At 46.8% G+C, this 13,880-nt stretch overlaps 5 protein-coding genes across 5 annotated transcripts; 3 read left to right on the top strand and 2 right to left on the bottom strand.

Annotated features, from left to right (window-relative positions):
- The first annotated feature begins 518 nt into the window (after positions 1–518).
- On the top strand, positions 519–1,803 carry CSUI_006720 (uncharacterized protein). The gene has a single exon (XM_068066873.1). The coding sequence runs from the start codon at positions 966–968 to the stop codon at positions 1,164–1,166; it is 201 nt and encodes a 66-aa protein (XP_067921158.1). The 5' UTR covers positions 519–965; the 3' UTR covers positions 1,167–1,803.
- A 280-nt stretch (positions 1,804–2,083) lies between these two features.
- On the top strand, positions 2,084–6,863 carry CSUI_006717 (uncharacterized protein). The gene has a single exon (XM_068066870.1). It carries the CDS (start codon positions 2,913–2,915, stop codon positions 3,345–3,347), a length of 435 nt encoding a protein of 144 aa, XP_067921155.1. The 5' UTR covers positions 2,084–2,912; the 3' UTR covers positions 3,348–6,863.
- Positions 2,594–6,666, bottom strand: CSUI_006718 (uncharacterized protein). The gene is made up of 2 exons (XM_068066871.1): positions 5,682–6,666; positions 2,594–4,901 (listed from the first exon to the last, which is right to left on the bottom strand). The coding sequence occupies exons 1-2, from the start codon at positions 6,033–6,035 to the stop codon at positions 4,173–4,175; spliced, it is 1,083 nt and encodes a 360-aa protein (XP_067921156.1). The 5' UTR covers positions 6,036–6,666; the 3' UTR covers positions 2,594–4,172.
- On the top strand, positions 4,465–5,874 carry CSUI_006719 (uncharacterized protein; the record flags this gene model as incomplete). Its single annotated transcript, XM_068066872.1, has 2 exons — positions 4,465–4,735; positions 5,699–5,874. Coding segments are annotated over 2 exons (447 nt in total), but the record flags the coding sequence as incomplete, so codon positions are not given.
- A 1,672-nt stretch (positions 6,864–8,535) lies between the features above and the next one.
- CSUI_006716 (uncharacterized protein) lies at positions 8,536–11,830 on the bottom strand (the record flags this gene model as incomplete). The annotated part of the gene is made up of 3 exons (XM_068066869.1): positions 10,926–11,830; positions 10,289–10,483; positions 8,536–8,996 (listed from the first exon to the last, which is right to left on the bottom strand). The coding sequence occupies exons 1-3, from the start codon at positions 10,987–10,989 to the stop codon at positions 8,536–8,538; spliced, it is 720 nt and encodes a 239-aa protein (XP_067921154.1). The 5' UTR covers positions 10,990–11,830.
- Positions 11,831–13,880: the final 2,050 nt, after the last annotated feature.

The following is a 13,880-nucleotide window of genomic DNA, read 5'->3' as shown; positions in this document are numbered from 1 at the left end:
AAAGATAGATAGATAGATCAAAGATAGATAGATAGATCAAAGATAGATAGATAGATAGATCAAAGATAGATAGATAGATAGATCAAAGATAGATTAAAGATAGATAGATAGCGGCTCTTCTATCTTGTCTTGCTCTTCTTCTTTAAGTGTATGAAGAGAGAGTGAGGGGCAGTGAGGATGAAGAGAGGGAGGATGTATGTACCAGACACCATAAGACATGTATCTATATGTAGACAGATGAATATGTAGAAGCAAGCTAGAGTTGCATGCAAGAAGATCTACTGATATACATACACAAATAGATCACTCAGGGGGGGAGATCGAATATGTATGTCTTTGCATTAATATATCTATATCTATGTATATATCTAGATTCATATATGTCTGTATAGATATTCTAGATGTGCGTAGATACTTCATGTATGTATGAATGAAGATGTATGTGGCATCTTGCCTATCTTCTCTCTTTCTTTCTTTCTTCTTTTTCTCTTTCTGTCTTGTTCCTCTTTCTCTTAACTTAGATGAAGGAGAAGAAAAGTTGAAGAAGAGCGGGGTGGAGAAGGAGGAGAGAACGTTTTCTTCTTCTAGCGAGGATTCTCACGACCTTAAGAGACACCTGGAAGTTCAGGCGTCTCGGCTTCTTCAACTCTTCAAAGAAAAGCCTTTCGCTAAATGAAAAAGTTAGAAACCTTATCATTATCGATACAGAGAAAGATTGAGAAAGAAAGAGAAAGAGAGAGACAGCGAGATAGAGAGATAGAGAGAGAGAGAGATAGATAGGCGATGGCATTTCTATTGGGCTTGCGTTTATTTTATTTTCTAATCAATTGAAGGAGGTCTGCTTGGCAGAAGAGATAGATTTAAAAAGATCATTCTGTTCCTCTTCATATATCTCGATACCTACCTATACATCTTCGAAATATGTGAATTAATACATAGATACAGGTGAATGGTTATATACATGCATGTATATATGTATATATATGGTTATATGCATGCATGCATGTATATATGTATATATATACGTGTGTATGAAAGTGAAGAGTAACTGGTACTTACGAAAAAAGTATCTGTCTAGGTGTGTATTTCATATATCTTTAATGTATCTGTCTATGTATTCTAACCTATCTATCTATCTATATATCGGTCTATATATGTATCGATAGGTACTACTTGCTTATGATCCTGTCTAGAGAATAGCCTGCATGACCTATCTCTTTTGCAGAGCAAGATATAACATACAGATATCTGTCTGTATAGAGGAGAGAGATAGAGATCTATATGCTGAAGGTTCTAAGTGTATAGATATGTATTGACATGTGTAGAGGGGCTGATAGTTACGCGAAGAGAAGGAGTAAGCGAAAGATTTCTTACTGTTTTGAATGAGTGCGATCGTTACGAATCTTTCTCTGTATGACCAATGTGAAGAAGACATCCTTCTCTCTCTCTCTCTTCCTTCTCTCTTCTTTTTCTTCTTCTACTAGTCTTTCATTCTGTTCCATTGAGCCTTCTCAAGAGCTCTTCGGTTTTCCTCTGTTTTGATTAGACACGTTCTTCTTTTGTGGCTCTTTCTTCTTCTTCCTCTTCAACTTCTTCTCTCGTTCTCCTCGTATCTATCTATCAAGGCGTATAGAGTGAAAGAGAGACAGATAGATGTAGGCATGTGTATGTATATCTTCTATATATGTGTGAGAGGTATCTTCATTCATTTTGATCGTCTATCTGTCTCTCTTTCTTTTCTCTCCTTTTAATGTGTTTGTCTATCATTCCTTCTTCTCTCTTTTTATTTCCTTTTCTTCTGTCTTCTTCATTCATTCAGTTTTCTCTTCTTAATCGTTCTTTTTCGGTGTGTGTAGCAAAGAAAGATTTTCTTGACATGAATCTTCTTCTTCTTTCCTCTCTTTCTTGCTTTCATAACTTTCTTCTTCTTAAGTCGATATGATAGGAAAGGAGACAGACAGCTACCACTTCTACACCTCATGGAAAGATGTCTCTCTACCTGCGTATACAACTATATATATATATATATATATATCCATGTATATATATCTATTCACGGCTATATGTAGATGTATATAGAGATGTAGATTATATCTTTCCGTCATTCTTAGTGGTTTCTCTTTGATCAATAGAATAAAAGACTTACGTGCATGATCGATAAACTCGCATACACGCCGCTCTATGGAGAGGGACGAACTAGTAACTTCTTAACTAGCCATTTCTTGCTGGGCTGTACGTACACCCGAATGTTTCTTCTTCTCTTCTCTGCCTGAAGTAACATCTAGCAGATTATCTTAGACACACAAAGAAGAAATTGAAGGTGATCTAAACACCTCTTTCTTCTTTCTCTCTATCTCCTTTGACTGCCTTTCCTATCGACCGATCGACAGAAGGGCTGTAGGAGAGACTTTTCGAACGAATGGGAAGGAGAGAAAGAACAAAACTTTCTTTGAAGACCTCCACACTCTCTTTCTTCAAACCAGAATCTGGTCCTCCATGCGCACAATCTTTCTCTATCTTTTGATAAGAAGAAAAAAGACAAGTTCCTCGAGAGAGAAGTCTTGAAATTTATCTTTTAGTAGAGACAAAGAAGAGAGATATATCAAAGGAGAGACAAGGATGATTTGGCATCATGCAAGAAATTGAAAGAAACAAGAAGACACGAGGAGAGGTGTGTGTCGATTGATTTCTCTCATTCATTCATTCATTCTTTGATACCTTTCTATTGCTGCTTGAAAAGATGGACGGGCCCGGGGAGTTCCCTGCACCAGGGAGCCTAGAGAGCTTCTTCATATCAAAGCAGAAAAAGAAGTGAAGATAGAGACATAGATAGATAGATAGAGAGAGAGAGAAACAGAGAGATAGATCTGTTTAAAGAGACCAAGATACAAAGAAAGAACGAACAAGTCGGTATGCCTGTCTCTCTCTCTTTCAATTTTACGATTTCTATGAATAATAGAAGAAAGAAGAGATCTAGGCTACACGAAGAAGATGTAAGATGTTCTCCTGTCCTCTCTTCATTTCTTTCTTACAGCTCTATTCTTCTCTGTCCTTTCTTCCTTTTTTCATTCTCCTTCCCTCCCTTTCTGTTCCATTTTCAAATCATCTTCTTCAACAAGATGCTTGACAAGATTGGTTTCTCTCCTTCTTTTCGTCTTTTTTCCTTGTATCACCTCATTCCACGGTGCTCCTCCTCACGTGCTACTTCAAAAGACACCAAGAAAAATGACTTTCTAGCCATATGTCTACATGTACGCAGGCGAGGGACATGCAATGGATCATCACACCTACCTATCACCTATTTAGAGAGAGAGACAGACGATATACGTGGATGGATCTGTAGATAGGTATACGTAGATCGATAGGTAAACATAGATAGATAGACGGAGATTATAAATAGACGTAGATAGGTGGATCCAGTTTTGAAGAAGAAATGCAATGTACTACCATGCGTGGTATATATGTTTCGAAGACAACCTCTGGGTATAAACCAGTACTACTACTACTACTCCGTAGTATTTCTACTCAACTCAAAATCCATTCAAGAAGAAAGATCGAGAAAAAACAGGCAGAGGGAGGGAGTAGAAGTTGCTTCATAGAGATGATAGGGAAGAAAAGAAATTTCCAAAGTCCCAAATTTACTGCCTATCCTTCCTTCAGTAGAGTCAAAACTACTTTGAGGCCGTCTCCTTAATGGTGACCGGAGTATCAGCTAGGGAGAGACAGAGAGAGACAGAGACACGTGTCTATCATCATCTACCTAGTCCTTTTCAGTTGGCGACCTGCCAGACTTATGATAAAACGTCTATTCGTATAAAAAGTTAGAGAGATAGATAGATGAAGAGAGATAGACGAAGAGAGCTAGATGGATGAATAGGCTTGATATATGTACATACAGATATAGATATGGGAGTGATAGGTGGTCTGTGCTTAGTCATTATGAGCCTTCTCTGTTGTCTTATTATATTTCTTCTGTATCGATCTCTCCCTCTTTCTTATTAAAAAATCCTTTCTTTCATCTCTTTATCTATCTTTTCTCCTGAACCTTCTCCAGAGTCACCTCAGACACGTCTCTCTCTTTCTCTTTCTAGAGATATGTAGATAGATGTGAATACATAAACATTTTCTTCATAGATCTTTCTCTTCTTTTCTGGTGTCTGTCTATCTCTCTCTCACTTTCTCCATAACTTCCGTAGCCACGTGAACAGCCCAGTCTTCTCTCCTTTTCTTTCATGTCTTCCCTCTTCTTTCTCTTCTTCTTCATCTTCCATGACGTTCTTTCCTTCTTCATCTTCTTCGTTCTCTTGATCTACTTCCATTGAAGAAGAATCGATACCTACTACTACTACTTCGTTACTATTACAGCTAGCTTCACGTAAGCTCCTGCTGCTGGTGCAACTATGGCTGCATGCAGTAGTACTCCTGCTTTCTAGACTTTTCGTACGGAGATCGTTGTTGACAGATTCTGAGTCAACGAGAGGTAGTGATAATAATCTCCCTGATGAAGAAGATGATGAAGAGGAGGATGAGCTCCGAAGAGAAGATGAAGGAGAGGGAGAAGATGGGGATGTAGTAGAAGAAGATGAAGAGAGACGAAGTTCGTCTCGACAAAAGTCTTCTTCTACTTCTTCCTGTTCTCCTACTGTTTTCACCTTTGACGATGAAAAGGGTGATGTAGGAAGAGGGGAAGAAGAGAGGTTGCTTTCATTACTAAAGACCCCGCCTCTCTCTGTGGGTAATGGAGTTGTTCCATTGCGACACACAGAGACTCTTTTCTTTCCTTCTCTTGCTGCTTTCAAAGATTTGACTAATATAGCCTTGGATGGTGTCTGTCTGCCTTTAGAGCTCGTGTTCAGTCTGCTCGATCTCCTTCTACTCGATGAAGGCGCTGTTGTTCTTTTCTGAAAGAAGGAAAACGAAAGACATACAAACCAACATGGGATCAAATCATCTTCTTCTATGCATAGGCAAGATGAAAGATGAGGAAAAAAGAGAAGAGAAGAGAGCTACCAAACAGGACAGGTATGGCTGACATTTCCTCTTCCTTTAGTCTCTCCTCTTGATCTCTTTTGTCAGTTGAAATAGAGAGAGACATGCGACTGTGAAGGATGAACGGAGAGAGAGTGTGAAGAGAAGAAGAATGAGAAAGGTGTTTGTACTATCGGGGAAGAAGAAATGAGTTGGGTAGATGTAATGTGATTGAGCTAGAAGCGTGAATGACAGATAGGGACAATAGGAGAGAAAGAGGGAGAGACACAGGAATGAGGGATAGATTGCGCTGTGATATGTATGGGTCTCGTTCTTCAACTGACACCGTGAAAAAGAGAGAAGACAGACACAGATGATGATAGGAGGAGACTAATCAAATTTCCTGAGGTAAACTGAAATAGATGTCGAGAGAGACAGAGAGAGAGAAAGAAAAAGAAAAAAGGCGAGAGATGAACTCCCCCATTCAAACCGGTGGACAAGAACCGCATAGGATGAAGACATCATGCGTGAATATGACAACCTCACTGACAAACACCTTGTGCTCTTTGCTGCTATCGACTTTGGTCAGCTATGTTAGGACAATCCTTTCTTATCTTCCTTCCTTTTTTTCCTTTGTCTACCTTTCATTCATTTGAATCTTTTTTTCTTTCTTTTCCATATTCATGAAACGAAAAGACGCTTACCGCAAGAACTTTCTTTGCTCTTGTAGGAGTTCTCTTGTTAGATGAAGAAGATGTCTTGATAGCCGAAGACGAAGTGGCTTTAGAGGATGCAGACGACGGGACCGAGACATTCACAACAGAAATCATGTTTCTTCGTCCTCCGCCTCCTCTTCCGCCTCTTCCTCTTCCAGTCTTTCGTCTATTCCCCGGGGGAGAGTTGTGACTTGCTGAAGCAGACATCATGGTGACTAAATCTCGCGAGTTTTTGCCAGATGAGAGATCACTATTCTTACTACTGACATTGCCAGACAACCGGCAATATTCTCCTGCTCTGCCTCTCCGCGAAGTTCTTGCTGCTGCCTTTGCTGAGTTAGAAGCACGCATCTTCTTGACAAGAGAAGAATGCAAGTGACTGGGAGGAGATGATTCTTGAAAACACGAGAGCGAAAGAGGTCAAAAGAAAGGAGTGTCTAGATCCCGTGATAGTTTGCTCGTTCCTTTAAGCGGTAGAAAAACCGATGGATGGTTGATTGATTCTCTTCAAGATTGTCCGTAGCGACAAGAGAGTTGCACAGGACACGCACGCAGCAGCAGCAGCAGCAGCGGGCAAGACGAAGATAAGAAGGAACACTCACTCGCTCACTCTTCCCTCCCTGCTCCACTTCGACAGATGCTTCTGCGGTGTACAGACACCTCGAAGGGTGATATGGAAAGGCCAGGGCCAAAGCATCGCATATCGCTCAGAGATTATCAAAACATTGCTGTGTTCTGATGAATCTGAGAAAAATACACTGAACTAAGGAGAAAACCTTCTCTTATGTCACTGGTGATAGACGAAGGGGCAGCGGGAGAAAAGATCAACAGCAAACACACCGACAGCGTTAGAGGTGGGAATGAAGGAGATGTTCCCTCCGTGCCTCCCTCATCACCATCCCCCTAGAGAAACGAAGTGAGAGAGAGGGTCGGTCCAGGGAGCCCAGCAGCAGCTCTTTTCTTTGTCTTTCTTTAATCAAAGCAGTGTTCCTCTTTAGGAGTAACACAGTCAAGAAGAAGTCTCTGAAGCAGCGATCGTGCGTTGAGGCTATTGGATTCTTGTCACGCACAGAAACTCGTTGAGACGACTAAAAGAGAAGACTCACGACAACGGAGTGAGCATCCGGTCACTATCGAGAGATCAGCTATGGCTCTCTGAGTCTTCGTTCTCCGCTGTTTCTTTGAAAGAGCATCTCTTTTCCTCGTGATATCTCAAGGAAAACAGAGCTAACAAGAGCACGTACGCTAGAACAGCCAGAACGTCAAGACAAAAACACCAGTCTTGTTATTCTCTTCTATCACACTTCACAGAGGGTGGCGGCAGATACACAACCAGGCAGTCATCGTATACAGCAGACTCTTTCCTCGCGAAAGGCTTCCTCGCCGTCAGTTGCGGAGGCCCTCTGCTGATATCCCAGAATCTCGAGCCACCAGCATTTCTCTTTCAAAGAACCCGTGCCTTGCAAACAGACCAGTCACGCAAAATGAGAGCCTAGCAAAGCGTCGACCCAGTGTAGATTCAACGGCAAAGTTATCGTTAGTGTCACTGACTCTCTCGGGTAGAAAGAGAGAGAGAACAGTGATGTTGTGAGACTGCCTGACTGACGCCCTAGTGTAGCGGCTCGGAAAGCTATCATCCTTGCTAGACAGTGATCTAACAATTTTCGTGTATACCTGACTACGCCATCTCAAAATTGACAAACACTAAAAAAAAGGAAAACTAAAACACTCCAGTCACCAAAGAAAAAAAGACGTTCTTTGTCCTCGAGTCTCCTCTCTCGTTCACATCGCAGCCAGCGGGATTAACGCATGTGTCCTTTAATTGAGTCTTGTTACTGCAAGAGCCTAGAGAGTTCATGCATGAAATCACAACAAGGCGCACCGAAATTACCAACCAACAACGGCTGCGAAGGTCGGGGCTCATCGCGGTGTGCGGCACTCACCAGGCAGCTACGCATATCTGCTGCGTAGGATCGCATCGTGGCCATTACAAGCAGAGATTACGGTTCGAGATAAAGGCGACCAGCAGATGAGACTATACTGTGCTGCTGATGATAAGGCACAGGTGGTTGAAGATAACGACAGAGTATGAAAGACCGAAGACAGAAACGTTGCGTCTTCGCTTTATGTCACTATAGAAAAAACTCCAAGGAAATACCCGCGTACCTAGAACCACAACGGAAGGTGAGTTCAAAGAAGAACATCGAGAGCTCAGTCCAAACACGCTTGCGTGCACGTAACACTGATGAATGGTCGGCTAGTGAAGAACACGCCACCGGGAGTGCCCGTCCATGGTTTACAGAAACTGGCGCTTCTCACCAACAGTGGCAACCCCAAAAAAAGTCGTCAACAGTTATGAGGAAACCGAGAATGCTGCTTCTGCGTCCCAACAAACCACTTCTGCAATTCGTTTCTCCATACAGATTCATGTAACTCCTAAACCCGCTTCCCCCCCTCTTGCTTTACCCATGTGACGTTGCCTTCTTTCAGCATTGTCCAAGTATAATACAATGCCAGTATGCGAGTCACCACCTTCCCGCATAATGTTCACAGGCGCGAACTGGACTTCATGGAGAATGACGACGAATCGACTTCGCCAGAGAACCAGGGCAAACTGCCTCTATCTCACATATCGATTTAGCACCCAACCGGACAAGACGCAGTAACAACCCTGGCCTCCCTCCGAACCACGGTACAAATGACCTTTAGCTGCATCGTGACCAAACTGTGAAAGGCACGTGTCCGCGTAGCTGAAAACTATTCGAGGAACTTGACCCTTACAGACTAACATCCGCTAAATGTTGTCCAACGGCAGCATCTCCAGCCAGTCCACCGCAGCGGCGTCAGACGCTTAGTTTACCGGGTCATCCCTCCGGGGCGCCACCTTGAATCCGGCGTATCCGATTCCGACAACTGCTAGAATCGCTAGACCCACTATAACGGCATTCCTCACCGCATATCGCCGAGCCTTCTGTCGGTTTCCCAAGCTATGGCGGGGCCCGGGTCCTTCATCCTCCGCGTCCTCCTCATCGGCACGAACGTCCGCCCCTGCTTTACCTTTTTCAGAAGTGTTTTCCAGTTTTTTCGCTTCAGGTGGTAAGTTCTCCTGTGCCACAGACGGCCGAAGTTCAACGGAGCTTGCGTTATCTGCATGACCTGTTTGTACCGACTGGCCATCGTGAGCGGAAGAGGTTCCGCTTGCTGGACGTTGCTGTCCCGTGAAGAACTCCTCATCACTAGAGTCGGGGAGCCCGCCGCCCCGAGCTAAAGTCGCCAAAGCGGCGAAGTGGAGCACAGGCACAACGGCAAAAACTGCAAAACACCTCATCGCTCAAAAACAGGAGAGAGAATCCCGAGTAGCTATATACAAGGCAGCGAAACCGACGCCAGGAACAGCTGATGAACAGGGGGGGTAACTTTGCAAGACAGACTGTTAGATTTATGAGCTGAAAACTGAGTGCGTGGTCATCCCCCGTCCGCGTCGCTGGTACCGCTCGCAGAAAGTTCAGCATCTCCGCTGCTAGATCGTGTCGCAAAGAGGTACTCCAGGCACCCTGAGACCACAGGATACCAGCGATTCCTCGCGAGTTCCCTCACCGGGTCTAGTCGGGGAGAGGCAACACTGATGTAACTCACGCTCCGAAGGTGCCGAGGTGCGCCTCTGCCCCGTCAGTACTCCCCCTGCTCCGCCTGGATCTTAGCTCAGTTTGGCGGTTCTACAGCCTGGTTTCTGTCCATCAGGACATTGAAATGATCAGCTGTCGAAAACCCACTCGGGGGCGGGCAACCAGCAGTGCTCAGTTTTTCTCTCAGCCTTCCTGCGATGTAGGCTAGATCAACTGTAGGGTAGCTCACGGTTCTGTAGCTGCCGCTTCCAGACCCTCTGAGTCCCATCTGGTGAGACGGCTAGGGTTCGTCACTACCCTGCAGTAACCCATTGGCGGCGCGTAGGATTCTTCGGGATTAGCCTTGCTCTACACTGCAGACGCGGCGCGGCACCCCCTGCACCGACAGCGTGTTACATTCCTACGGACAAGCCCACATACAACTTCTACTCGACCATGATCGTACGTGGGGGCTGCTCAAATCTTTTTGAATTGTCAGCGCGCCGTACCGTCTGAGCCCTGCTTATGCTTCAGATCAAGTCGTCCACATTCGGCACAACGCATCATCTCATGCCGGCACCGTCTCAACGACAAAACTGTTTCCGACAGGACATCCTCTAGGTCAAACGAACAACGAAGTTGAGACGCGACCAGGCTTTCATTTGACCGCCGCATTACTGATACCGCCACCTAAGCTCCACCGTTTCTACTCTACTCAACAAGATAAACTTTTCCCAGCCCTCCGAACACACGTCCAGAAACTCTCCGGAAAAATCGTATTACGGTCGCACGAGCTTCACTCCATTTCAACTAACAGGCTCGTCAGGGATACCTCGCAGATTTACAGGAGGTCGTCTGCCGGCTGTTTGGTGAATTCCTCTGCAATTTCCTTCAGCTTTTGAAGGGGATCCTCTTCACCGCCCAGTTGCTTTAGTAGCTGACTGGCTTCCTCCAGAGTAGTGGGATCTTTTAATTGGTCCAGGAAGCCCTTCAACATACCGTTTTCACCCGCGGCCTTTTCGAAGATCGGAGTCATAACTTCCGCAAGCGACGCCAGGTCAAGGTCTTGCAGAGCCTTTTGGGCATCTTCCATATCCTGGGGGCTGGTGTTTTCGCCAATCTTCTGAAGAAGCTTATCCACTTCTGCATTGTGGATGGCTGGGGCCACGGTAGTGGTAGAGGTGGTGTCGGAGGCTGCGAAAACAACGCAGACACCGCAATTGGTACGAATGCTAAATTAAGCTACAGGGCAGAAAAATGAGTTGGTATCCACGGCTTGACGGATCACTGAAGCATAGGACAACCGAAGTGAAGTCCGACAGACGATCTGGGACGGGAAGCACAACAGACAGCACTGTTGACAATACCACCAGCTCCGGAGGCAGCTCCGTGACCTCAACTCTCAACAATCTCGGCTTGCATGAAGACTGAGCTCCATAGAACAGAGGGGGAACATTGGCGGTAGCCCGCGCAGGGAAGGAACGGTGACCGTTTTCGCTAGGAAAGACTCCGAAGCTGACACAGAACATTTAAAGCAGAGTCTCGCAGCTGTAACCCGAATACCTGGATTCTTCTAACGCGCCACCGAAAACAAAGGTGTCACCCTTCCCCGCCCTTTCCAGTCAAGGCGACCTACCGAGAGCCCCAGGTGCGACAGCGAGGCCGAGACCGGCAAAGAATGCAATGGCAGCGCGCTTCATTTTGGGAAACAGGCGTATTATGAAGGTACAAAAGCCGACGACAGCGGAAGTTAATTCTTCAAAATCGAAAAGAGCAACTGAAAACAAAAGTCACGTTTGAAGATGAAGAGCAGTCTCCGGGCTGCTTCCCCGTGAGAAGCGGTGGAGCGCGAAGGGGGCGAGGACCCAGACGGTCTCCCGGCCGACAACAGCTGGCATCGAAAGAGCCCGGGGGTGTAGTGGTCCCGGTGAGAACTTCGGTCCGGGCCGTGCTATATATGAGTATACTGCCACTGGGTTGTCCCGGCCCGTCTGCTTCCGTCCGAAAGCATCCGTTCGAGCCGGCGGTGACGGGTGCAACACAACAGCATGGTGTAGTCTTCCAGGAGGCACCGAGTCGCCGTCGGTGCATAGCCGGCTGCCCTACAGCGCCTTCCAAGAAATGCGGGGTCGACCGGGCCCAGATGATCAGTCGCGATAGTGCAACGAAATAAACGAGTAGATAGAAGGCGCTGATCCGGCGAGTTGTCCTGCTACTGTGGCCTCGGGATGAGCTTCTTCACGGTCTCACGCGTACAGTCGGCGCGAATAAGTGTGGGAAAATGTTGTACTGGAAATCCACACGCGTTAAAAAGAGTTTACATCAGTCGCGTGGGTCCCACCGAGGCCGGCGCCACCGACGTCGAAATCTCTTACACTCGCAAACGCACTCCCAGAAACAGCAGATTGCCAAGTTAACCGCGATCGTTCCTCTCACTGAAGTTCAGGGTTTTTTCCGCTAAACAGGATGAGGTGTGTAAAGCCGGTAGACTTCACTTCACCCGGGTGAACAGTAGCCGCACCGAATCGGCGTGAAACAGATTGTGGCGGACTACTGACGGCGGTTGCGGCGGTATGCCGCCTCCGAGCCGTGGATGCAGTACTATGCGTACGAGAGAGAGTGGGGGCGGGAGAAGCCCGTGCCTGCTTAGGGGGGTTAGCTGGTAGCAAGATTCCTCTATTTGGAATTGCTAGCGTCCAAGCTTCGTTGAACAGGCAGGGTCCATCCTTACAGCCTGTCAGGGTTCGGGCCTGTCCATGGTCCCTGTCGGAGTCTAACGGAGGCGTGAGCTTATCCCTTTTCCGCCTCTTCCCAGCTTCGAACGGACTCGCAATCTTTCCAAGCCGAAGTTGGACTGCGATGGGTCACCTTTGCTTTGGCCTATGCAAGCACGAGTATCATCCGGCTTCTTCCAGTGCATGGTGTACACGTGGGTCTGCCGACCAAGCCTGTTCTGGTGAGCCGGTGACCAAGAGAGCTCAGCTGTACATATTCTTCGCGGTGAGAAACGACCACCAGGGGCGTCTGAGCTGTGGTCCCCGAAAACTAACGCCACCCCCCAAGGAAAAGAATTTCACAATCAGAGCATGCTGACTAGAACCCCGAGATCAATACTTGTTGACTTCGAAGTCATGGAGAAGCCAACGGGCTCACCACATCGCGGCAGACAACGCGATACATCGGCCAGCTCCCGCCCACTCAATTGCTGCTTTGAACTCGAGAATTGATGGTGCTTCGATTACCTGAAAAATTATCGCATTTGCCGCCTGTGAGGCCTCCCCCGTAAACCTTGGGACAGTTTTTGAAGAAGAGCGGCTGTGAACCATAGATCCTTATATAAGTGAACTGGGTTCGTGCTGGCCGCCTCCCTGTTTTCTTTGCCCAGTGTCCTGGCCTTGGCTTCTCTCTCTCTCTAGGACAGTTTGACAGTGCTTGGGCTCACATCAGGTAAGCATTGAAGACGAATCACCCGGGTCAGAGCTTTCTCGCCACCCGCTGGTTGTCATGTCCGTCTATGCAACGCGCTAGGGTCAGGTAGCGGCGTTCCGGACGTGCGACAGGTACAAAGCTAACCGGTCTTCAAGCGTCTCGAGGATGATAGGCTCCTGTCCAAGGAGCTTCCAAGAAATGAGAAGAAGATGAACTTCGTCGGAATATCTCACTGCACGTTCACCGGGTTGAGACGATGCATCTGGCCATTCAGTTTTGATGCCCCAAGCGCTGCGTCAACGAACTGTAGCTGCTGTCTGTGCGGGGGCGTACATATGCCTTGTTCGTAACGTAACACAGTCCTCGTGGTCTTTCTCGACATAATTTTTACGAGACTGGCGCTCTTGCTCCTGCCTCTACTTCGCTGTTGCTGTTCCTCATTCAGTTCCTTTGGGGCTACCCCTTTGCCAATGAGAGAGAGCGACCTTCCTTACAGCGAGCCTTCAGCGAGTTACCTGTTTTTCAGTGGCTGGCTACTTTGAGGAGAAGGCTATGGCGCCAAGTGCGAGTAAAGAGAAGCAGTTGTGCTTGCATCCGAAGCGTATGTGTATGGCACATAGAAGACGCAAATGACGTCAAAGGAAGACGTTGTGTGGGGTCAGAGAAGCTCAGTCTGGCCGGCCCTACGCAAAAGCATTCCATCTTTGACGGGAGCCGGGGCATTGTTGTTACTTTTCTCTTCGTTGCTGAAAACAAGCTGCGAAAAGCTGTCAACCATATGCTTCCAAAAGTTACAGTGCTCCCGCGGCTAATAGTCAGCCGTTAAGCTGCTACAGTAACGCTGAAACAGCACCTAACATCACTGCCCGTGACGGCGAGCGTTCTGTAGCGTGAAGGGGCGTCGTGCCGTGACAGCTATGGCACCAAGAAAACGTTCGACTTGGTAGGCAGGCGGCGAGTGTACACTGGTTGTGCCCGCGTGGAGCGGATCTCCTGCCTGTACGTCGATAGAGGCACCGTAGCGCAGGCAAGAGAGACAGAGTATTCATCATGCTCCAAGTCTATCTTGCTGCGTGGGCGGTACTGGTAGTCTCTCAACTCTCATACTAGAACTGATCTATACACTCCATTGGAAGACAGTGATTTTCGGGACGCTGCTCCG

The sequence above is a fragment of the Cystoisospora suis genome, assembly GCF_002600585.1.
Source record: "Cystoisospora suis strain Wien I chromosome Unknown contig_3440, whole genome shotgun sequence".
NCBI classification, from domain to species: domain Eukaryota; phylum Apicomplexa; class Conoidasida; order Eucoccidiorida; family Sarcocystidae; genus Cystoisospora; species Cystoisospora suis.
This window is presented reverse-complemented; position numbering and strand designations above follow the sequence as displayed.

What these genes read in the sequence shown, in the direction of transcription:
- CSUI_006720 (XM_068066873.1), top strand. Translation starts at nt 966, where the DNA reads ATGTATATATGTATATATATGGTTATATGCATGCATGCATGTATATAT.
- CSUI_006717 (XM_068066870.1), top strand. Translation starts at nt 2,913, where the DNA reads ATGCCTGTCTCTCTCTCTTTCAATTTTACGATTTCTATGAATAATAGA.
- CSUI_006718 (XM_068066871.1), bottom strand. Translation starts at nt 6,035, where the DNA reads ATGCGTGCTTCTAACTCAGCAAAGGCAGCAGCAAGAACTTCGCGGAGA. An exon ending in CTCCTACAAGAGCAAAGAAA is followed by an intron (nt 4,902 to 5,681) that starts GTTCTTGCGGTA and finishes TCCTTCTTTCAG; the next exon opens with AAAAGAACAACAGCGCCTTC.